Source organism: Carassius auratus, chromosome 4, assembly GCF_003368295.1.
Source record: "Carassius auratus strain Wakin chromosome 4, ASM336829v1, whole genome shotgun sequence".
Taxonomy (NCBI): Eukaryota; Metazoa; Chordata; class Actinopteri; order Cypriniformes; family Cyprinidae; genus Carassius; species Carassius auratus.
This window is the reverse complement of record NC_039246.1, coordinates 25,879,862-25,904,402: the sequence shown is the minus strand read 5'-3', so window position 1 is coordinate 25,904,402 and position 24,541 is coordinate 25,879,862. Positions and strand designations below refer to the sequence as shown.

The 24,541-nt window shown below is 36.5% G+C and overlaps 2 protein-coding genes across 2 annotated transcripts in view; both read left to right on the top strand.

Moving 5' to 3' along the window:
- The window catches only part of LOC113064073 (high mobility group protein HMGI-C-like), a 29,654-nt gene extending 15,343 nt beyond the window's left edge, over positions 1 to 14,311 (top strand). The window contains exons 4-5 of the mRNA XM_026234616.1: positions 7,683 to 7,715; positions 10,757 to 14,311. Of these exons, the coding sequence (XP_026090401.1) occupies positions 7,683 to 7,715; positions 10,757 to 10,795 (72 nt within the window). The 3' untranslated portion in view covers positions 10,796 to 14,311. The remainder of the gene's footprint in view (positions 1 to 7,682; positions 7,716 to 10,756) is intronic.
- An 8,775-nt stretch (positions 14,312 to 23,086) lies between these two features.
- Positions 23,087 to 24,111, top strand: LOC113064068 (beta-2-microglobulin). Its single transcript, XM_026234603.1, has 3 exons — positions 23,087 to 23,267; positions 23,737 to 24,009; positions 24,096 to 24,111. Exons 1-3 carry the CDS (start codon positions 23,204 to 23,206, stop codon positions 24,107 to 24,109), a joined length of 351 nt encoding a protein of 116 aa, XP_026090388.1. The 5' UTR covers positions 23,087 to 23,203; the 3' UTR covers positions 24,110 to 24,111.
- Positions 24,112 to 24,541: the final 430 nt, after the last annotated feature.

Here is a 24,541-nt window from a genome sequence, read left to right as displayed (position 1 = left end):
TTCCAGCTTCTGGAAGCGCTTTAATCATTTTGCTCTGAACCAGCGACCATAACAGCTGCCTCGATAGGTGCTCCGGAGATGAGAATGTGAGAGGCGAGAGACTGAAATGGGGGAGAGAGAAGGGCGCAAGTGAAAGCAATGATTACAAAAACTAATAAAGAAGGTTTGCCCATATTAGAGAGATTCAGTAGTGTAATGTTTTCTTTTGTTCAGTTGGTAGATTCATATTTTATGTTGTATGCAAATAAAAGGTAATTGTAAAATAGAATTCAAAATAAGAAATAATCACAGTGAGTGAGCGTTCATGTATTTTTTTCTGCAACATTAGGAAAAATTGTTTAATCATAAATGGTAAATAATAAAATAATTATGAGACAAACATTCAAAAATTTTAGTCAAAAAATTTCTCATAATTGTACCTTTTATTTTGAAGTTTAAACTTAATGTCATAATGTTGAATTTGAATTTTGACTTTTAATGTCATAATTAAGAATTTTTATCTAATAATTTTACCCTTTTTGTTGTAATTTAAAATCAATATGTCAATGTTGACTTTTTATCTCATCATTTTGACTTTAAATGCCATACTTCATTATTTATCTAATAAATGTACCTTTTGTTTTGTTATTTAAACTTAATGTCTCATAATGTTGACCTTTTATCTCTGAATTTTGATTAGTATGTCATAATTATGATTTTTTTAAACAATTTTTTTTCTACTAAAAATATGGAAATGGCATTTCATAAATTTAGTTCCTAATTTCATAATACACTTTATATACTTTTGAGAGGAGCAATGATGAGAACAGCACAATGCAATCATTTGCAATCAATAGTTAATTTAAAATCGGCACTTAATTAATCAATCCATAACGGATTCAATACTGAAATGGTGCTGAAGTGTGAATGAATAAAGGAAAAGAAGTGAGGGAGAGGGCGAGGAAGACAGGAAATCTTTGTGTTTGTATGAACAAGGAAAGGTATCTGACATACATTATTGATGGTGACACCTCTGCGACGCCGGTCCTTTATCATGGTATGGCCAGACAGGAAGCGGTTCACACAGAGGGCTGTGCACATGCTTTCTTTCACTGACGTCTTTCTCTAGGTATTTCAGCACATTTCCATGAAAACATGTATGTTACAGTGACTTTGATTTGTACACCCCGAGTCTGAAGAAAAACAACCCCAGAGTAAAAGCTGTTAGGAACTATGACAGTATTATGAAATGTTACCAGGCTCAGGACCTCTGCATTCACTCTTAAAAAATAATTTCAGAAGTTTGTTTTCAATGTCTAGGCGTGTATTTATAGTGTGTGTTGTGTTGTGTTGTGTGTGTGTGTGTGTGTGTGTGTGTGTGTGTATGTATATATATATATATATATGTATATATATATATATATATATATATATATATATATATACATATATATATATATATATATACATATATATATATATACATATATATATATATATATATATATATATATATATATATATATATATATATATATATATATATATATATATATATATAGCAAATATTGATATGAACGATTAATTGGGAATTGTTCTTTTTTTGGCATGTATTAAAATTAATATCTATATTATAATTAAATAAATATTGATTTTAATTATTATTTATTATTTATTTAATTATTTTAATTATTATTTTTTTTTAATTATTACTATTTTTTATTTGATTTAATTTACATTTTTATTTATTATTATTTTGATTTCATTGATTCATTCAGTAGCCCTGCTGCAAACATGCATTTGAAAAAATTAAAATAAAAAAAAGTAATATATATATATATATATATATATATATATATATATATATATATACATATACATATATCCTTTTTCTATTGTTTCAGTTGGAATGTTTAGTAAAATTGAAACAGACTTTGGCAAACAAATCGAGAACTATAAATCTATATTTCAGAGTATGTAAAGAATCCCATTGGACCGACTGAGGTATTGACCCAGTTTCCAATAAAGACCCCACAGAGCCTCAAGAACAGTAAAAAAAAAAAAAAAAAAAACAAACCTGGAAAGTTTTGTGGAACTGAAGTAAAAAACCTGAATTACTGTGCCGACCCCCACCACTCCTCTCCCTTCTCTTCCACTTTCCTTTGAGAAACTCTGGGAACTGATTTCACTTCAAACAGCAGAGGCTCCTAAACGGACCAGATCCAATTTGTCTGCGCTTTTCTTTCCCTCCAGAACACTCAAAAAAAAAAAAAAAAAAAGGCCTCCTAACAAAAGGCTGCTTGTCCTGCCAGGAATTTTCCACATTCCTTGCTCTGGCAGACATTTTTCTTTTCTACAAAGGGCCCTTCGGCAAATTCCCCCTAATCACAGGGTTTAGCTCAGCTCTGATAGGTGGCATTCATAGCACTGTTTGGTTGGGGAGGGTGCTTGATTTGGAGTCCGAGAAGGAACGGGTGAGCGGTGGGGTGGGCAAAGGGGCTCTTGGACCTGGAATCCTTTCAGATTCGGCCGAACCGGTGGAGGCATTCCAAGGGAGATCACAAAGCCAGTGCTGTGGCCCTGTACCCTGGAGATGTCTGGCTTGTTTTCCCCACTTCCACCTCCAGTTTAACAGAACATGTGGCCTTTATTCATGGGAGCGGAGGGGGTGCAGTTACTGGGTGGCTCGTCTGTGGGGTCCGCCTCTAGTGAGGGAGTCCTTGGATAAGTTTGCCTCATCAAATCAAGTAGAGTGTTTTTTTATGTTTCCTGTCTTTGTGGAATTCTTGTCAGCAGCCCTAAGGAGACTATGTTCAAATAAGGGCGTTTTTTTCTCCACAAACGCAAAACATATGTTAGTCGTTTAAGTTTAAAGCGAATGTGAGCTGCATTCCGTTTTTCTAAACTTTCCCTCTTTATTTTACCAGGCAGTCAGGTAAAATGAATACGGCTTATGGGCAGGAAAGGGTCTCATGGGTCGTACCATGTTAAAGCACCTCCATAACAGTACAGATTTGGACATTCACAGGCTCAGGCAGAATCTGTAGACTTTCTGTGCTTATTTTGCTATTCTGCGTATCTAAGACAGATATATTAGATATAGCAAAGAGCTCTACAATAGGGACTCGCAACATTTTGGCCCGCCACAAATGAAGTAGAACACCAAGCACGATTTTCCTCCAAAATCTGTAAGTTTGACTGATTGGATTACAGAAATTGTAAGAACTATATTTTTTTATACATATATTTTGCTGGAAAAGGTGTTTATAGTTTACAGCATTTACAGTAAAATGTGTCTTAATACTAATTATATGATACTAAGTAGTATTTATTAATTATTTTATAATTTCACTTTTTATTAAAAATTTAGTTTTAGTAATTTTGTAATGAGCTATTGCCATTTTTAGTAGTTTTAAAAAACGATTTATATTTAGCTTTAATTTATTTCTCTTTAGTTTTAGTAATTTTAGCATATTTATTTTAGTTGGTTGCAATGCAACATTTCTAATTTTCTTTTCTTTTTTACTTTAGTTTTCCATCTAATGTTTATATTTTGACTTTTTTTAAGTAATATATATTTTTCAGTGAATTTTTACTTTTACTTAACACTGGTTAGGCAGAACTGAAAGCATGAAATTTGTACTGATTGCTTGTGAAATCAGTAAAAAAAATAAAAATAAATCCTAAAACCTTGCAAGGGGTGGGATATGTGTAGAATTCAAATTCTGCAATTTTGAAACCCTTCATCTTGCAGATTAATTTTCCCATTTTTTTTCCACAAAGAGTTTTGTTAAAGAAGATAAAAACACAAAATAGCAATAAAAATGGATGGTCTCCCAACGTGAGATTCCTCATACTAAGAGATCAAATGGAAAGGGATTTCAAATATAGATGTCCTCCATTTTTTTGTAGATAGGATGAAGATTCAAAGATCCCAGGAGCAATGAATGCGAGAGAGACATAAATATCTCCAGTGCAGTTTCTTGTAAGAGGAGGGAGGGGTTCCCCACAGTGTAAAGCTTTTAGTAAATGACTCTTGGCGCAGAGAATGGTTTTGGTAAGGCATGCCAGGTTCTAAGAGCAGGAGTCTTCCACTAGCTTGGCTTTGCTCTGCCCCGGCACGTTCTGTTCTGGAGCTGCTGAGACGTGCAGCTGCGCGTTCCCAGCTTTTTGCCCCCAGGTACCTGTGCCAGAGGCTGACTTACTACCATTACATAATCTCTTTGTGTAACTGGCCCAAAGACCTCTTTGCATACTTGAAGAATGAAGCATCTCCAAAACCATGTCTACCAAACATACTTTCCAATGATCAATAGTTTTTAAAGATCCTCCCTCCATTCAAAGCGGGATGAGAGACCATGGCAGCAAGAAAACATTTCTACAACAGTATGAATCACCTTTTAATACAGAATATGTACTTGAACTTTATTTAAAGCCCAGATTTGCTGGAGTATTTAATATGAAGCGTTTGCGTGCCATTTTCTTACTAGGCCACAAGAACCATAACGGTACACCCACGCAATCTTCTGGAAAAAGATCAGGCCCGTCTCTTCTTTTTTGGAGAACACATTGACTAATTGTGTCGTAAAGGTTAGAACAACTTTAAAAGAGGCCGCCAGTCCAGACAGGATTTAACTGGATGTCGAAGATGTTGCTTATCTTATTATTTTAACTTCTTAAGGAAAACAAATGTTTCGTACTGAGAAGGGAGGAATTGTACCTCAAGTAGCCCTTAGCAAGATGTAGTACTATCTATTTAAAGACACATGAAGGTATAGTTCAGCCAAAAATGAAAACTTTTTCGCATCTTCACGTCGTTCCAAACCTGTATGACTTTTTTTAAAAACACGAAAGGTGAAAAATATCGTTTTGTGTGAAAAAAATGAATGATGCCACATTCTTTTCTACCGCTTTGACATTGTTTTTTATTTTATTTTGGAGATACTGTTCGTCAGTGTTATCATTCCTGAACACGGTGGGTGTCTCCGTTTTCCTCCGTTTTCCTTGTTTCAAGGCATGCATAACACTGTAGGCTGGAAAATAATTCACAGTAGTACTTGTTTCCAATGTGGCGGGTTGTGGCAAGCAGTGAACTCCGAGGCCAGTTGGCAGTGTATCGCTAAGAGCTTGGAAACTCACTCTAACTGGCAAATTACTCTTTAATCTGTCACTTCAGTGAGAAAAAGCTTGAGATTCTTTCAACATCTCCTTTTAAGTTGTTTTTAGCTTCTCGTAAAAGTGCGTTTCTTTAACCAGGACGCAAATCAACCTGTATATTTATGTAATTGGTAATCAAAGCTATAAACACGAAAGACATTGAGGGGACATGTCATCCCACAATATCCAAATTTGTGTGGTCAGCTGGAATGGATTTTTGCAGTGGTTGACTCTTAATTGATTATATTTGGTATGTAGTTAAGTCTTTGGTTTTAATTGCTATTGGACAATTATGGTCATTGTTAATCACGCCAACTGCAACGTAGCCTCACGTTTTTGTGCTGCACGCTAAATGTGACTCACAACTTGAAATAATATTTGAGCAGTTGCTCTGTTCTCATGTTGGCATGAAAATTTAATGGCCTTAACAACCTTTCAGAGTGCAGTTTCTGTTCACTTATAAACACAAGCCTTTACATTGGAAGCTGACCTGCTGGAAGCGAAGCTGTTAAAATGTAACTGCAAATGGCTCGCATTTTAACAGCCTTTATATTTGCCCACAGGATTTTATTCGAAACATGTATGTAAAAAGGTCCAGTGGTCACTAATTACATTTTCACATCACGTTTCACAACATTTAACTCAATGCACAACAAAAGACAATGTTCTCACAGGATAATTAGCTTCTCACACCAGTTAATTTCCCTTTGGTCACTGAGCATGACTCCCTACATTAAAAACCAGGTCTATTTAACAATGAAGTTTACAGAGCTGTGAGATGAAAGAGAAACGTGTCACCTTATGCATGAACGGTGATGAACTTGGTCGATTCATGAGAGCTTTTGCAATTACGTCATTGCCTCTTTCATTCCTCTCATTTTTTGTTTATTTCAGCTGTCCACAAGTTATCTAGACATTTGGATATCCGGGACCTGATGGCTAAATGTATCTCCAAATGATTACCCCAAATTTACCAGTGGGACACAAATAGTGTCTGAGATCTTTTTCCATGTCATTTGATAGTCTATATCCGACGGAGTGATACCCTCCCCTTATTTGGTCCTAACGGCATACAGTATATAAAAATAAAGATTTTATATTTATTTTTGTGGTACTTTCCTTTTTGTTACCACATTAAATATAATGTTATGTTAGTAAAATTAACATTTATTATAAATTTATATAAAAACAATTTTTTATCTTGTTTATATATACCAAGTGTACTCAGTGTATGAAATGTGCAATTTTAATTTGAGTAAAAGTTTTTTTTTTTTTTTTTTTGCTCTGGCACTCTAGATTCAGGATAACAGTACAGGAAACACGTATCAGAATTACTTTTTTTCTTATGGAGAGTAGTATTGCTGACACTGATTGTTTGTATTGATTTGTAGTGGAAAGCAGATCTGTGGAGAGCTTTCTGAAGATGGGTGAAATCTGTGTTGGGTTTCCTCTTGCTTCACCTAGTCTTTTTAGGCGCATACTGTACATCTTGCTCTGTTAGTGCATGCCATTCACAGCACAAGGAGGTCACAAGAGCTCCGGGGTCATTCAGTTTGCAGAAATGATTTGGCATGTCAGCTACTAATGACTTCAAAGAGCAAGAACAGTTTTGTGAAAGACAAGGCTGTGGTTTCTCTTTTGTTCTAAGGGGCAGAAGGGCAAGAGGGGTCTGGGTTTCTGATGTGCAGGGTGACTAGTTCAGTGCTAACAAGAAAATGGGTTCTTTCTACGGGGCTCTTTTGTTTTTGCTTCTTTTGTGCATGTATAGTAGCATTAGTGATGTAACCTACAGTGTAGCTTTGACATCCTGGGTCATCTGTTAGTTGTAAAATGCACGTGGCATCTTGTATTTCGTGTGTTTGTAAATAGGTGCAATCAGGAAGGTGATGGAATTCTCCTCCTCCTCATGTCTAAAAGTATATTTGTGTTCCGTCCATCCCATTTGGAATGTGTGCATCATTTTCCCAATTTCCCTTTATCGCCAGCTGCATTCTTCGCCTGCTTCCATCCGGTGTTGACATTTACTGTGTTACAGCCTGATAGCATTCCAGGGAGAGCTGGCACAAAACACACCAGCTGCTCCCAACAATCCCAAATGGTGTGAGTGTGTGTACTCTATCGGCAGTGGCTGGCTTTGGTTCCAAACACTGGACACTCTCAGGGTTTTATTTTTGCCTGGCTCTCAGAGCAGCGGAGGACTCCTCAGCTGTCAAGCTCCGGTCTTAGAAGCACTTCCTGCGGGGTGGCAGCGCTTAGGGTTTATGATGTAATGCGAGTAGGGCACAATCTGGGCATTGTATACCACGCTATTGCCACTGTGGAGGCACTGCTGTGTACAGCCCTGTATGTGCACACGTGTCCTCCTATTCCTATGTTTTTTTTTAGGGATTTCTGATTGTCTTAATTTAAATTTGATTAAAAAATACAGCTGAATGTAAAATTGCATGCAATTAAAAATGTTTATATATGTATTTATTTATTTATTGATTATTATATAGATTATTTATTGCGTTCAGATGATAATTGTTTCTCTTTTCATTTTTCAGCCACAGCAAGTGGTCCAGGAAAAGCCCGCTCAGGTATGTCAAACGCAAACTTTGCACTACATATAATTAATACAGCAGATGGAAATGTGTGTGTGTTATATATATATATATATGATACTGAAGGACCAGTTGGCTAGAAGGGCATGGCAGCTTGCAGAAACAGATTGAGGATGATTGTGTGAGGAAGAGGATTTGCAGTTTGGGTTTACAAAGTCCTCAAAAACCCAAAGTGAGTGGAAGGGGGCATAATTCTGGTTTGATGAAAGACCTGCTTGGTTAAGGCTAATGTAAATCCTATAGCATTTTGTGTGGAATCCCAGTCTTTTCTTTTTTTTCTCGTACCCTCACAGATGGATATGCAATCTGGCAGACAGGATTAGTTTTGAAGAGTTGCCCCTTTTTTTACTCTCTTGTCAAAATTCCTTCAGCGTATTAACAATGGAGTCGACTCTATAGTCTCTGTGCATTGTGCTACTTTAATGTGCTCCTGAAGAAAGACAGCAGCCTGCAGACCTATATGCTGGCTGAATATGACGAAAATGATGAAAATACATTAAAGGGGTGTTTTTTATTTTCTTTTCTAGGCTTGATTGTGTGTATGGGGTCCAGTCTAACATGTGTTCATGCTTCGTTAAAAAAACCAAAAACAAAAAAACAAAAAAAAAAAACATAATTTTTCACATAATTTACCTTTATTCCACACCGATTTGTCCTTTCTCTGACAAATGCCTTGATGTATTTCCTGTTATTATGAAGCTTCTCCCTCAGAAACATGCGATGGGCTGAGATTGGTCAGCTGGCTCAGTGTGTTGTGATTGGCTAAACCGCCTCGAATGCGTCTGACTCTGAACATCCCGCCCCTCAAGCTCTGAATGTGCTCCGGATGTATTGTTAACAATGACGTCCTCTATATTGCTTATCAATATTATATTTTTTATCACGATTTTTACGTGCACCCCTAGTTTTTTCTCTTCTATAAAAGCAGCAAAATATGGCCTCGCCCCTGGCGCGTGGTTTATCTGGGTTCGTGACATAACGGACCTGGGAAGAAGCTCATTGTAGTCCCTTACCAGCGGTTTTTGTAGGCATTAAACTGACAGAATTTTAAAAGACGATATCTACGTTTACACTGAACTTTCAGCGCTGCAACTTTGCAGATATTGTTTATGCGCACACAGCAACATTACACACTGACTAATGTTAAAAAAAGTGAAATCCCCTTTAAAATGCATTAAAAATACATGAAAATAAAACAAACATACAATACTGGTTACATAAAATATCTAAATGAAATATTCATAGATAAAATTTTTGTCATCAGAACTATTCACTATTAACAAATGATTTGTTTGACGTTTTCAAACTTGGCCTGAAAATGGCATAAATGTAATTCCCCCCAAAATTGTCTTCATTTCCTCACCCTCAAGTTGTTCCAAACCTGTATGTAATTTTTTGGCTGCTGAATACAAAAGAAGGTATTTTGAAGAATGTTAGAAACTAAATATTTGACGGCAACCATTGACTGTTGAAAAAATACTATGGAAGTCAATGGCTACCGTCAACTGTTGGGTTACCAACATTCTTCAAAATATTTCCGCAAAAGAAAAAAAATGCTCATACAGGTTTGGAACAACTTGAGGGTGAGTAAATGATTACATAATTTTCCCTTTAATGGTGAAGTTTGTTGTATGTTGTTTCAACAGAGTGAAAAGACCCTAATAAGAAAAAAACACAATGACTTGAGATACAATTCCTCTCCCACACAATCTTCCACACATTTACTAGGACTCTGCTCACCTCCTCTTGTTCGCTGGTGCGGACCAGTTTACGGTGTGAATGCATAACTGAGGCCTGATTTGTTGCTATGTGAGAACGCACAGACCCTGATGGCTTTACGCCGCACTAGAAGGCCTAGCACATACACACTCACACACATACACACACACAGGTATCTATACGTAGTCTGAGATGCTATCTCTGAACCGGAAGGCAGAGCTAGGAACACCATCTCGATTAATTATATGCAATTAAATTCTCTTGGAGGACAAATGTTTTTAGCCACTGTGTCACTGTTTTTTAAGCATCTCACCAAACACTAAGTTTAAACTTTTAGTTACTTTTGAAAGCGTGTTTGTTTTGTTGAGTATCATATTTGATATGTCAAGCTTTCATAGCTTATATAGCATGATGCAGGAGAATATGGAGCCCATACTTGAGGGAAAAAAAATCTCTGCATCTATACTTATATGATCAACAAGTTAGATGAAATTCTGATAGCATGTAAATCAAAAAGATTTTATTGCAGTATGGCAGACTTTGGTTTTAATTATAGGGGGCAAAAAAAAAATTTCTCCAGGAACAGAATTCCATCAAAGTTTTAGTGTTTTTCGAGTGCTGTAACTGTGCCTTTAAATTGCTCTCGGAATGAAAGAACAAGTGATGATGCATGAGGATGTCATTTAATCATTTTGATTTTTTTTTTATTTAATGTTTAGAACAAACCTATGCAAAAAAACCTATGCCCCCTTCATCTCCATTCTTTCACTCGCCCATGTCACACATGGTAGCGCTTAGCTGGTCCTTCACAGCTGAAGTGTCTGCCGCACTAATGAATGGAGTTTGGCTCATATAATGCAGACAGGCTTTTGCCACGGCCTTTCCCCTGAATGGGAGCAACACAGCGACTTGGGAAAGGAAGAGGGTTATAAATTGTGTCAGTTAGCCTCCCCAAATAAAATGAAGCCATGTGGAAAATGAAATCCATTTCATTCTGAAGAGTGCCCAAAGCCAAGCGTCTCCCCAGCCCCCATTCACCGCCTTCCTCCTGTTTCAGTGGTGGTCATCTCGGCAGCAGCTGTGGGACGTTCGCTGTCTGAGCTCATGAAAAAGAACATTTGGTAACCAAAACAATAGTAAAAAAAAAATATATATATATTATATATATAAATGTTAATAACTGCACTATTTCAGTCCGTCTTACTGCTGTCAGTCTAATGTTTTTATGCACATCCGTGGTTTGCTTTGCAGCCGTATTTTTGTGGTGACTGATGGGCGATCACTGTTGTGTTTTGTAGGAAGAAGAAGAGGAGGAGGCGGAGCAAGAAGAGGACTAAGCAACCACAGGATTTTACCTCTACCTCATCCAGCTGTCAGCTCTCTCTAAGGGAAAAGACTGCCTTGACCACTCATTATTGCCTTCCCACTTTCGTTTGATCATTTTCGTTTGTTTATTTTCATTTTTCCTCATTGGTTTATTTGGGTTTGGTTTCGTTTTGTGATCAACACACACAACACCTCAGAGCGTAACCCGAAAAAAAGACGCAAATGCAAACAAACATCTTGCAGATGACAATTGGAGCCGCCTTGCTGTTTCCACTTCCCAAAAAAAATTGCTGTAAGCACAAAGGTGCAGGGGTTAAACACACAATATGTGCTGCAGTGGTTCTTTGCACCACACACACACACAAACACACACACTCACTCTCTCTCTCTCTTGTTGACTGATTTTCCAGGCTACATTGGTGAAGAAGAAGGTGAAACTGTCTGGTTTTGTCATTCAGCATGTGGTGCTTCATATATCTGGGTGGAGCTTTAAATGGACACACCCATTCACACAAGACCCCCCCCCCCAAGTACCGACCCACCAAAGACCATTTTCCCTTCTCTGTCCACTTAATTGACAGTGAGCTTTAAAAGTATTTGCCTTAAAACTTCTAACAAAGCCTATTAGTTACTATAACTGAAACATTTTGCAAGTGGATACCTAAAAATTAATATTCTGTCATTATTTACCCAGCCAAAACCCCTTTGTTTCTACTGTAGAACACAAAAGAAGACATACTGAAGAATGTCTAAGCTGGTCTTTTCTGTAAAATGAAGTGAATGGTGACCACAGTTGTTGAGAAAGTATTTCAGTTTAAATCTCAGTTTATTTCACACCCAAAGCTGCCATATGGTTTGAAATAGTGTACCTTTTAAAGTGCTTTTTGGAGCCCTTGGTCACCATTCACTTTCATAATGTGGAAACGAGCAACTTGAACATTCTTCAAAACATCACTTTTTTGTGTTTTAAAGAAGTTAGTTAGTTTGGAACATGTTAATAATGTCAGAATGTTTATTTTCGGTTAAATTATCCCTTTACTGTCGTACCCATGTCCCTTGTGTCCTTGGTGGTGATTTTTTTTCCAAACTGATAACCGTGAACATAAAATGTCTCGTTGGGACACTGTTTTCAGCATTACTGCAGAACGGTCATTCTACTGTACATATCTTCGCGACTTCAGCTTTGCTTAATTAACATACATGTACATAATTGTGTTTTTATTTTCTTGTATGACATAGCTTTAAGAACATAATTTTTTTTGACAAATTCAACGAAAGGGAAATCTATCAACTCAGTCAAGACCTAAACCTCAAGAAACACCCAAACCACAGGAACAAAACCACACTATACCTCAGTACACACAGAAATACCTGAATCGCAGTAACAGCGTCAAATGGTATTTGGCGAATCCTAACGTATGCCAGCGCTGTCACCAATGCAATGTCTTCTCACAGTTTCAAAGCTACCTCTGATTTCTTCAACCAGCAAACCAGCTCAAAAAGACACGCGCTGCTATAGAGTTCTCATTACAAAGCAGGAGATGGCAGCAAATGCCAACGTTGAAAACAAACCTTGTCGTAAGGGCAGGCGAACACTCTGCAAAAGGTTTTTTTTTTTTTTTTGTGAGAGAGTCGGGCAGGTAATTGAATTCTGAGGTCTGTTGGTAGTCATATATAGAACTAATCATGCAGCTAAGGGAAAAAAAAGTACTGTGTTTGTTCTAGTTCATTTTCTTTTTTTCACATTAGCATATATCTGACATTTGTAACTAGACACTCTCTGTCTCTGCAGCTGGGATGTCTGTTTTGCATTTTTAACTTGAATATATATTTTGTACTGATTACTCAATGGTTTCTAAGGATCAAGTGCTTGTATGACACTAAATGATATTGTTGCGAATGAATTTTTCTTTTCCTTCTCTGTTTTTCTTCCTCTCCACTGTTGCTCTGAATTTATAGTTGTAGTTAATATGTGCTATTTAGATATGTACCTTAAAAAAAAAAAAAAGAAAGAAAAAAATGGATAAAAATGGACTAATAATCAGCTGACAAATACCTACCTCCAGTCTTGAAAACGGAACGATTATTTTTTTTATTTTTTTTGCCTAGTTTCTTTCAGTACGAATGTACTGAAAAAGACATTAGGACTGCACAAGATCCTGTTTTACAAAGTTTTAAAGTACAAGTTTGCTTCATTTTTAATTCAGCTTGGGGAGAAGACGGCTAAGAAAACAACTACACACACACACAAATACACATCACATAAAAAAAACAAAAGAAACTTGAAACGTTCTTTCAGGTTTGAAAAAATATGTTCGGGTTTTGTATACTGCATATATGAATATGTTTTTGAAAATTAGTAGATATTGAGATATACTTGATTAGCATTTTTTTTGTGTACTTTACACAAATGTGATTTTCTTTTCTTTTTTTCAGATGTATATGTAGTGCTTATGTAGTGAAAGAATACACATTTTCAGCCTGTCACCATGAAAACCTTACGAAAAGTTAGCATGGTAATCTCAACTGGGCCTGAGGTAGAGCCTCAGAGGAAGCTAATGGAACTGTTGGCATGCCCCTTGAACTTACAATGGCATGTAATGACCGTCTTTATATGCGGCAGCTTGGCTTTTGCCACAAACCAACATTGAACGTTGCTCAAACACTGTAATGCTACTACCTAAATGGTTACAGTTCTTGTAAAAGTGTCAGTTTTTGAATCGGACAGCTTCTTTACTCTCCTACGAGTTCAACAGATGAAACAGTCGCTTGCTTAAGTGGATGGACGGCGTGTCTCGGCTCGACCTCAGCGGTTTTAATGCTTTTTGTGAGACCTGCGCATAATGGCCGCTGAGGCGCACCGCTTTCAGCCCTCCTGAAACTTGGCATTGTGTTCATATACTTCCTTTGTTGGTTTGAATGTGTATCCACAGGAGCCACTGTTCATGTGCTTTCAGCTCTGGGTGTCTTAATGAAGAGGAAGTTGTATTTTCATGACAACAGGTTCTAGTACAATCGAATACACTTTTCTACCTCCAAGAGGGCCTCCTGTTACCTCATTTTTCAAACTTACTATCTGCTTAAATTCAGGTGCCTGAGTCCAGAGAGAACGGCGTAAAGTTTAAAATTTATATATAAATATATATATTCATAGTTTTATTTTTGTGTGTTTTGGGGGGATTGTTTATATGACTGTACCTCTCTGTCTCTCAGTCACAAGTTAGGTAAGACTGGACAATTTGACTTGTTTTTTAAACGCTGTCTTACATTTATGCAATGTTTTGTAGTTTCTGCAGCTGTGGAGATGGAAAAATATCCCTAGGTGGTTACTCACGGCTTTCTTCACTTGATATAACTTGTTTTCTAACAATTATGGCTGTTTCACTTAGTATTGCTGTTTGTGATTTCACTTAAAATTGCTTGCTTGTTTTAAAAAAAAGGACAAAAAAGAAAACGTATTAGAAAAAAAATGTCCTCTTTATACGTATCCACCTGTTTATTTAGCACAATAAAAAAGGTGCCTGTGACCATTGTTGTGTACGAAGTCAATATTACTGCATGCTTTATCTACATTCTTTGTGCCATTTTTACATTTATTTATATCCACAGAGACATATATTGCATTTAAGGTACTTTTCACTTCACAAAGCCCCATTCACAACTGATGCTGATTAAAATGCAAATAATCAATTCAGTAGATTTCCAAGCATTTCTACTTTTATGCTGCATATATTCCAACAAATTATTAATTTGTTCTGTTGTTTTAGTAAATCATTGCCATGATGTACCAATTCATTCATGCAAAAAAAAAAAAAAAAAATTCATGGGGAACTCTTTTGCTCTGACGTAAAACTTCCATAGATTCATATGGGGAAAACATATTTATCATGGTTACAAATTGAGAATTTGTTTTCACAAATTAAGAATTAATTCCCTTATTATATAAATTTTTTCTCTCATTTTCGTTAAATCCATTAGTTATATCATTTTAGTCAATCATGGCCATGTACTAATTTGTACCCTCATTTTGATTTTACAAGGAACAAAATGATTTCTCTCATTGAATATGAATGATATCTGTTCATTTTATCGTTTAGAAACATATTTAATATCTTGCTATTAAAGGTCAAGTAGGGAGCCGTTCACAGAGAATTAGTTTTTCCATTCCACAGCACTATTTTCTATTGTTATGTAAACATGCTTTGTGAGCGTTTCGATCATTGCACTTTTGAAGTAACAATCACGTGACAGGGTATTCAAGATTGACTTGAAAAAAAAATAATAATAATTATGTTTGAGTTTTCCTCATTCCACTGCCTGCATCTTGTATTTTTTCAAAGCAAAAATGCATTCTTTGTGAATGGGCAAATCATTTGTCAGTTTTCTTTTGATCTTTATTACTTGTGTTGCTGTAAAAAAAAAAAAAAAAAAAGAAAAAAGAAAAAAAACATACCAAACTACACCTTTTTATTAGGGACCCTAATTCCTTTCGTAACGCACATGTATAGGCTATGTAAACAAGCCTGCAGTGAAGTGTCACAGGTCATTCCAGGGCAGGACAGTGAAGCTGCACGTTTAGAAACAGTGAGGCCATGTATGGAGCTTTTAGGTACACAAAGTTACGGAATTTAGACGACTGCTTTTTTCCCCCTTTCTCCCTCCCCCTGTTCCTCTTCTATACACTCTCCCCCTCTTCCCAATTCCGAAACATCTCTTGAACTCCCGTTCTTTGGTGTACTCACGGGGGAGACGTAGCCCACCCTGGAGCCCCTGACCTCTGCTCTGCAGCAGACTCTGTGAATGGGCTGTCGGCCCCCACTTCAAAGCTTTGCCGTTCTGTGCGCTCTGACAGGGCGCCTCACTCAACCCCCCCCACCCCCCTCCTCCCTTTGCAACCACCCCACCTCACCTCACCTCGGCTGTTCGCCCCATCCACCACAGTACTGAGGATTTGGTTGTTAGTGCCAGCTCACATCATCAAGCTGCTCAGTAATTCCACCAGATTGACCCAAGTAGAGGGAGGGAGGAATGGGTGGAGAGGGAGTTCACTGCTACCACAACCACGTTCAGAGGTGGTCTTGCCACCTCTTCCTCTTTTCCGTGTAAAAAGGGTCTGCCTTTGTGTGAGAGAGAGGAGAGGGTGAGAGCGTTTCCCTCCTTTTTCCTGCTCTCTCATTAACAAACATCCAACTGTTCAGGGACAAGGCCTCGGACAAAACCCTGGTTCACCTGCACTGCAGAAAGATCTCACAACTCATTTAAAAAACTCATACTCATGGACTCCACACATTTCTGGGGATCTCAGAAACGCAAGTGTCCGTGGAAATGAAAAACAAATCTAATTTGTGCATTCCCATTTGCCCCAGTAGCAGTTTTATGACTTTACAAAAGAAGAAACTAAAATTGAAAGATTGATAACCGTGGTCAGAAGAGAGAAAGATGTCAGCTTTGCCATCACTCCTTCAGGTTTTAGAAACACGCAGCAGTGTTAAGCAGTTTGATTTTTTGTAATGTAAACCAAGCAAGTAATAAATCACCAAGTGTAGTTTTAAAAATCTAAAAATACCAATTAAAGGCGAAAATTTGCTTCCCCTTCGGTTTGGCGCCATTTCTGGCATAGGCTTAGTAGCCTAAATAGAAACGCTTGTATTGTGCACGTGATTAATGTCATCTCCCGCTGTTTTTTAAAACCAGTTTCCCATGTAAACGAATTTCTCTTGAACGATGCGACTAGTTTATCTTCGTGTTTAGGGTGTCGTGCATTAAGGGCTGCGATTTTAATGCGCATCGTATCATTAAGTTAGTGATTTTAAAATGCGTCTTGCACTCCGTCTCGCGATTTTAAACGCAAGCCCGCCATCTGTCTGAACGGTTCACGCTCTTTTCTTATTCTTTCCCTCTTTATATTTCACATAATTGTTCGTTTCTTGTATCTTCCACACTAAAGGATGTCCGTCCAGTCTGCTGAGCAAATAAAACACACTTCCTGTCGTCTCTTGTATGTCTTGGTGCAGCTGTTGTATTCCTGGCGCAGACTGGGCTATCCGCTTCAGATCCTTTTAAATCCCATTTCATGCTTTTCCATATAATCCTTACACCCAGATATCACATTATAATCTTATGTATAAGCCTTTTCAAATATTAGCATATTTTCCATATACGCCTCGTAATTGTTTACAAGTGTAAACGAGTAGCTGACATGACATTTTAAACAATGGCCTGCAGTATGATGTGATACTCCATCTTAAACTATATTAAACGACCTGTTTCTAATTCGTAATTATTATACTGTACATGCAATTTATATGACCTCACTAATAGTGCAGCCATATGGAATATTAGTCATTTTAAACATTCTTTTTGTCTCTCTGCAGGAACATATCAAATTTGGTTTGTAACCACCATTGAAACATTTTGTATTTACTGACTATTTAATATATGGAATATTTTATTTATTCACAAGCGGACAGTAGTGAAGTTGTTTTACTAGTAGTTGTACTTTTTTCTATGTTTTTCTTTAGAAAGCTTTACTTCACAACATTCCAAAGCTAAATATTCTACTTTTTTCTGCATATTAAATATAATTTAATACTTAATTATATTAGAAATGTATTCCTTTCTTACTTTGACTCAAGTAAAAGTAATTCAAAGATTTACTTGAGTACAAGGAAGTACAAATGAAATCATGTTTTCCAAAGAAAATCACTCTGATAAACTTAAATTTTATTAAGTAAAAATACTTCACTACTGTCCACCTCTGAATGTATTATAAAAGTCACAAAATAGAATGTATATAATTCAAAGAGGGGGAAAATTATGATTAATGGATATTATAAATTTGTTATAAGGGTCTTTCTGAGTGTTCAATTGGCATATCTGATCCATCCCAGCACATTTGGATCACCTTGGCCTCATTCAAGCCTTCATAGATCAAAACAGCCAAAATCAAGGTGAGTCAGCAGCACATTTGTACTCTAAATTCTACAGTGGTGAGATGTCTGAATGGCCCTTCAACACACGATCCTCGTCCATTCAGAAGTGTCTGTTTATAGGAATGAGTCACACTGGCCATCAGAACTTCAGGCTGTGTAATCCTGCCTGCTTCCTTCTGAATATGGAGCGGATGTGACCGTGTCTGGTTTCCCCCAGCCTGTGTGTGTCAGAGGCCGGTCGTCGCTGAATCTGTGCCGGAGCTCAGCGTGAGCTGTGTTCAAGGTGGGCGTGTGTTTTTCTGGGTTCCAGAGCCAGAGTGTGAAGAGGTGGAAGTATGGACGGGATGAATGGAACGAGTGGGTGGCTGTGGGTTTGTGTGTGTGGGTGTCATTCCAAGTGAGACAACTGTATGTTTGGGTTTGGGACCTCTCGAAACTGAGTATGTTTGTGGCTGTGAGTGTGTGTGAGCACATTTCTATGTCTGTATTATGAAACAGTAAAATAGGGCATTAGGCTCCAAAAACTAAATGTGTTTGTATTTGTGTATTCACAATGGCACAACATTACATAATCTGAGTACAGGTTACATACATGCGCATATATATATATATATATATATATATATATATATATATATATATATATATATATATATATATATATATATATATATATATATATATTTATATGTATATAATTATTATATAATATATACAAAACTTTATTTTTTAATTTGATTATGTATATATATGTGTGTGTGTGTGTGTGTGTGAGTGTGTGTGTGTGTGCGTGTGTGTGTGTGTGTGTGTGTGTGTGTAAGATTATAACTTTTGCTTTAAAATTTTGTACACACACTAAAGAAAAAAATACATAGTAAATTAAGACAGTTTAGTTTTTGTACTTTGAATGTTTTTTTTATAAAATCATTTATTATTCAGTGTATAATTGTGGTATTGTATCATGATTTTATTATTGTTACTGTTACTATTTTTAGAATGTATTATTTAATTTACAATTTATTAATTACTGTACTTTAAAAAAAATGGAATTTTTTATTTATTATTTATTTAAAAGATAATGTATTAAAAAAAATTCAACAGGTGGCGCTTATGTAATGAATAATGTGCAATAAGTCAGGGGTCTCCTAATATCCAGAAGGGGTTTATTTTGCAATAATGACCGGCTGACTGAATGCTGCCCTGCTAATTACACAGTTAATTATACAGCTAAAAACCAAATAAGTAAATAAATGTATATAAAATAGTGATTAAAGCTGAAATTATTTTAAGAAAAAGAGTGTAAAATAATATAAATGACATGAAACTATAGGAGATAAATAAATGGTTAACTGCTCGCTATATAAAAATATAGACTGTGATACTGATCAGAATAAAGTATTCTGGAATATTTCTATCATAATTTGAAAGACTGAAATACAAACCTTTTCAGTCCAACCTCAGTGTGTCATTTATGTGTAAGCCCATTAAACTGGCCTTTTAACTCTACTATATAAATATGAGAATGATTTTCCATCTTTCATGTGCATTTATGGATGGTTTTCAAGCAGTGAGTGCTACTTGGTGCACCAGGCTGTATGAATATGTGTTTGTTTACGCTGTGTGACTGATGGGTGTTTGTGCACTTCTGTTTGAGGGTGTGTCTGACCCGGGTGTCATGCTGTCACTGACTCACGCCGGCGGTCCTGACTCATCCCGCGGTCACTAGCGCCGTGAGCTCGTGTGCCGCTCCGCACAATCCGGCCACACTCGCACAGTCATCGAGGAAAGATTTCCCTTCCCTCCTCTCCCTCTTTCTTTCTTGTTCTTGGTCTCTGTGACTCATCTTGGTTTCATTTTGCCACCCCCCTCCACCCGCCACCCAACTCGCCTCCATTACCGCCTCCTCCCTCAATGGGTCTATCTCGCTTTTCACTCGCCTGTCTCATTCCTTCGCTCCCTCTCTTTCCCTTTCCTTCCTGGCTCTGTAAATGACCTCATTTTAATGAAGCACAGTCTTGGCGGGGAGACCAAACCGCATGGCTGGAACCTCCCTCCCTCCATCTCTCTAAACCACCCTGCACTCCAGAATCTGGCTTTCATTCCCAATGCTAATAGAACCGACCGGGAAGTCTGGGAATTCTAGAGTAACTCCAAGAATTCCACGACAAATGTTTGATGGCATTCCATCACTTATGGCAACAACACCGCATGTAATAAAACTACTTTCCAAGGCTTTAGCTGCAACATTGTCCCATAAACTAGAAGAAGATTTACACAGAGGATGAAAATCTTATTTAAACAACATAGGTTTCAGAATTTGGAACCTTTAAAGCAAGGAATTGTGAAATGAAGATATATTTAAGACACATTAAGCAAATTTGTGACACCTACGCTCTCAAAAATAAACTTTCTTTTTTCTTATGCATTGATGGTTCCATGAAGAACATCCATGGAAACTTTGCACAACCATTGCACAAAAAGGTTTTTATAGTGGAATAAGATTCTTCAGATTGTTCAAATATTCTTCACACTAAGAAAAATGATTCTTTTAAGAACTGTTCAGTGAAAGTTTGGTTATTCTGTTACATGTTTTTTGAAACTTTAGTTTTAAAAGTCTAGAAGTCAGGACTTTTTTTGTGGCTCTTGCAGCAATATTGTACCATAAACTAGATGACAATGTTCGCTGGTGGTGTCCAGAATCTGAGAATGAAAAATTTAGGATCTTAAACCTGCATTCTTAAATTTCTTTATTGGCATTGAAAATTCCACAAAGAAAAAGTAACATCCATGCAACCTTTTCATTGCACAAAAAGTGCTTTACAATATATTCTTCACACTACAAAAAAATGGTTCTTTCATTGGGGATCCCAAAATAGTTATTCTATTACATCACTAAAAAACCTAGACAACTTTTTTTTTTTTTTTTTGCAGTGAAAATAACAATTTTTACACTCTGTTGTGAGTGCAAAGTGTAAAATCCCTCCTATTATGCCTGATGGTTTTGTTATGGTCTCTGTCTGCAGCCTTTATGAGGTTGTGAACGCTACCACATGCTTGCACAGCCGTCCCAGTCGGCTACACCGCAAACTCTCAAGATTTGTGGCACGCTCTAGATAAAGACATGAAAAATGAGACAGGTGGAAAACGAGTCAAAACAAGGTGGTGTTACGTTTGGGTGAACGTCTATCTAAGCAGAGAGCCTTGACTTCCTCTGTTTGACATTAACTGAAGGCTGCTAATTGATCTTCAATTACAATTTAACATCATAGGAACATTACCTGAACACTGGATGAAAAAAAAATATTTCTTTCTTTTGATATTTATCATTAGGTGTCGCATGACCAAATCGGCCATTAGATTTTATAGCATATGATGAGCTTGTTTTTAAGTTCTGGTGGTTCAAATCATATAAAGTTTGTGATACTATGACATAAATCAGAGTTATGTTCAGTATTTGGTCCAAACCTCAAACTTAGTTTTGACTGCCTGGCTGGAGATTTAATTCTGTAAACGATTTTAGTTTCACCTTCAATACTGGTACAATGCTGACAGCTAGTGGGAAAAGCGTGCCATTGCAGGCTGCCCTCATTTTTTTAGTTCTACAAAAGTACCAGACAATCCCACAAAAAAAAAAAAAAAAAAAAAAAAAAAAAAAAAAAAAAAAAACAATTCCATCACCAGGTGACGTTTGTTTATAGTTATTCGGTTTATCGGTTTAGATATAGAGGATATAATTGGTAATAATCATTGGTCTCGAGATTTATAAAAAAAATTAAAAAATTCCAAACTCTATCACATGATTTCCCGGAGATCTTGATTGAGCCTACTTTCGCTTTTATTTTACAGTGGCCACAAATGTATTTACAGACTAAAGCCATTTCACTGCATTAGACACGAGGCTATAAAACCAATTGGCAAGTTCGCACAGGTGTTTTTTTTTTTTTTTTTGGTACTAGCGACCATACAATATAATGGAGTAAGTATAGTTCTTTAAATCAATAATGAATATGTGAAGTTTAATAAGGCTTAACAAGTAAGAAACTTGTGAGATTTTTCTTCAACATTCAAAATTAAACATTATTTACAAAGCTCACAAGTAATTTGAAAAGTGCCCAGGCTGGTAAATCTGCTTTGGTTGCATTCAAATATGCAAACAAACCAATGTGCAGGGAAATGTCGAAAGCTCTTCCAAAGCAGACAGCACCTAAAGTGGATAAAGTAGAGCGTTACACATTTTTCCCAGCAGTTTAATACATTGGATGACAGACCTACACAAAGCATGGTGTCATAATATTGTGCTTAGTATCCATAGAGACTGAGATGAAGAATGTAGTGGCAGGGAATCTGGCATCCAGGCCAAGCCACAATTCATATGTGTTTCTTTATTGCTTTGACTCACCGCCTTATTCCATATAAACCAAACGCCCGAGGAACAGGGATAACTTTAACGTTCCTATGGCTGATGCTTTATTTAGTTCTTCATATTTTTTTCCAGCCTTAGATTTACATATTTGGGCATTCAGTTTATACTGTGCCCTAAAGAGAAACTGATATTTTTACAAAAATTAGAAACCAACCACGAGTAACACATTCAGTTAAATTTAAAGACTGAATTAGCATTTTCTTATAATCCATTACCCTTTTTAAAGGCATCTGGGGCTCTTGTATAATCTGTTAACATCCATAATATATTCTATACAAATAGCCTACTATTTTTAAAACTACAAATACACCATTGTCACTCAATTTTGTAATTTACATTTATTAAAGTAAAAATGTTAAGTTAAAATAATTTTGCAAGAATAGCACAATGCTATTTACCACCGTTCACTAACCAGTTGTTTTTAAAATAAAACTGAGATATATTAGCCTATTTACAAGTCGCTTTATATTATGGTAATGTTACATTAATGTTCAATTCTCCTTTGTTAACATTAAGTAACTAGCATTTACTAATGCATTACAAGTTCATTTTATTTAATGGACCTGAGCTGACATGAACTAGTTGTATTTTTAATAAGACGAATAATAATAAATACTGTGACAAATGTATTACTCTTTGTTTATGTTTATGTATTAACTGATGTTAACTGGTGGGTCCTTATGGGAAAGTGTCCCCACTTTTGTAAATATTGTTTTTTTTTAGTATACTTTTGGCAATGTCGGTTTGCATAATGGTGGGTTGGGTTATGTTTTTATTATGGCAAAGTCGAGGGAGGAGTCTTATTATTGTTTAGGTAAGTTAGGGTATTTCCAAAAGGACTGTTTCCCACCAGACCAATGCCACAGTCTGTATAACCTCCCTAGATCAAATCCACCTAGTAACAATCTGTAGCAGTTTTGCTGTTGGCTGCCTGTTATTTTGAAGGCTGGGCTTGTGTCTGTAGTGTCGTTTAAGGTTACTGCTCGTTTACTTTCGATATTAACCGGTTTGGACCTGATAGCTGAAGCATACTGATTTTGGGGCTTGCAACAAAATCAACAAAAATGAGGGCAGTCATCACTGTCGCCCTGTTCTGTGTGCTGTACATCACTGTCCAAGCTAAAACATGTAAGTATTTCACATTGAATATGTAGGCCTAAATATATATCATGTTCTTTGTTTATTGTGTTGTGTTACTCTGTTGATTGTTTCGGATATAAGAGTCGTTTCCCACAGGAGTTATCTAAGTACATAAATTCAAATATTATGTATGTATCTATCTATATAATAGTCAAATGATTTAATCAATATTTTTAAGTGATGTTTCCTAGCATCGACAGTTTAAAAACAGTGCGTCATGGCACTTAAAGTGGTTTAATCAGAATTTAGGTCATCGAAATTGATTGCATTACCTGTTTACGGCATGCAAGTGAGGAGAAATTCATGAAATAGAAAATATTTCCCTCACAGTTTCCTTTGTCTAGAGTCAAAAATGTGGAAGACAAATTTTTATTTGGTGATTTACGTTTATCATATTTACCATAATATTTATTTCCACGCTATGTTTGTAAACTAATATTTTAAATTCTAATTTCAGCCAGTCCCAAGGTTCAGGTGTACAGCCATTATCCTGGAGAGTATGGAAAGCAGAACACCCTAATCTGCCACGTGAGTGGCTTCCACCCTCCAGATATCACCATTGACCTGCTGAAGGATGGCAACATTCTTCCTGACACGCAGCAAACTGACCTGGCCTTCGAAAAGGGCTGGCAGTTTCACCTTACCAAGAGCGTCTCCTTCAAACCAGAGAGAGGAGAAAAGTATATCTGCAGAGTTCGACACATGACCCAGACAAATAGCTATTCATGGGGTGAGTGTAATGTTTCTGTTTCTAGAAGATACCTTGTGGTTTGACATTGCATTTTATTGAACATATAATGTTTTATTTTTCTGCAGAGCCCAACATGTAAACTAAAACAGTCAAAGCCGGACAAAGGACAGTAAGTGTTACCTTGTTTATTATTATTGGAAAATAGAGCCAAAAGACTTTTCTACCATTAAAATGTGGCATTTTCGGCAATTGTAAAAATGATTAAAGGTCTGTTTCTTTTCTTTTCTTTTCTTAGGTTAACTTCTCATGTTTTGGACTTTTCCATCATTTATGCTACAGAAACCAAAAATATCCTACTGTTCCAATTTTACAAACCCGATGTCTCTCAAGATGCACTATTCACACAAATATCTTTGCAACTTCCGCAATTCATCAATTTTTTGCTTTTCCTTTTCCATGAGAGCATGGCATAATTTAACCAAAGTAGCCGCTACATGTTTTGGATCATTATCTGGGTTCTTTTCACTGCTTCATTCCTCTCCGCATGTGTATATTCTGTGTAGTACGAGCG

What these genes read in the sequence shown, in the direction of transcription:
- LOC113064068 (XM_026234603.1), top strand. Translation starts at nt 23,204, where the DNA reads ATGAGGGCAGTCATCACTGTCGCCCTGTTCTGTGTGCTGTACATCACT. An exon ending in CACTGTCCAAGCTAAAACAT is followed by an intron (nt 23,268 to 23,736) that starts GTAAGTATTTCA and finishes TTCTAATTTCAG; the next exon opens with CCAGTCCCAAGGTTCAGGTG.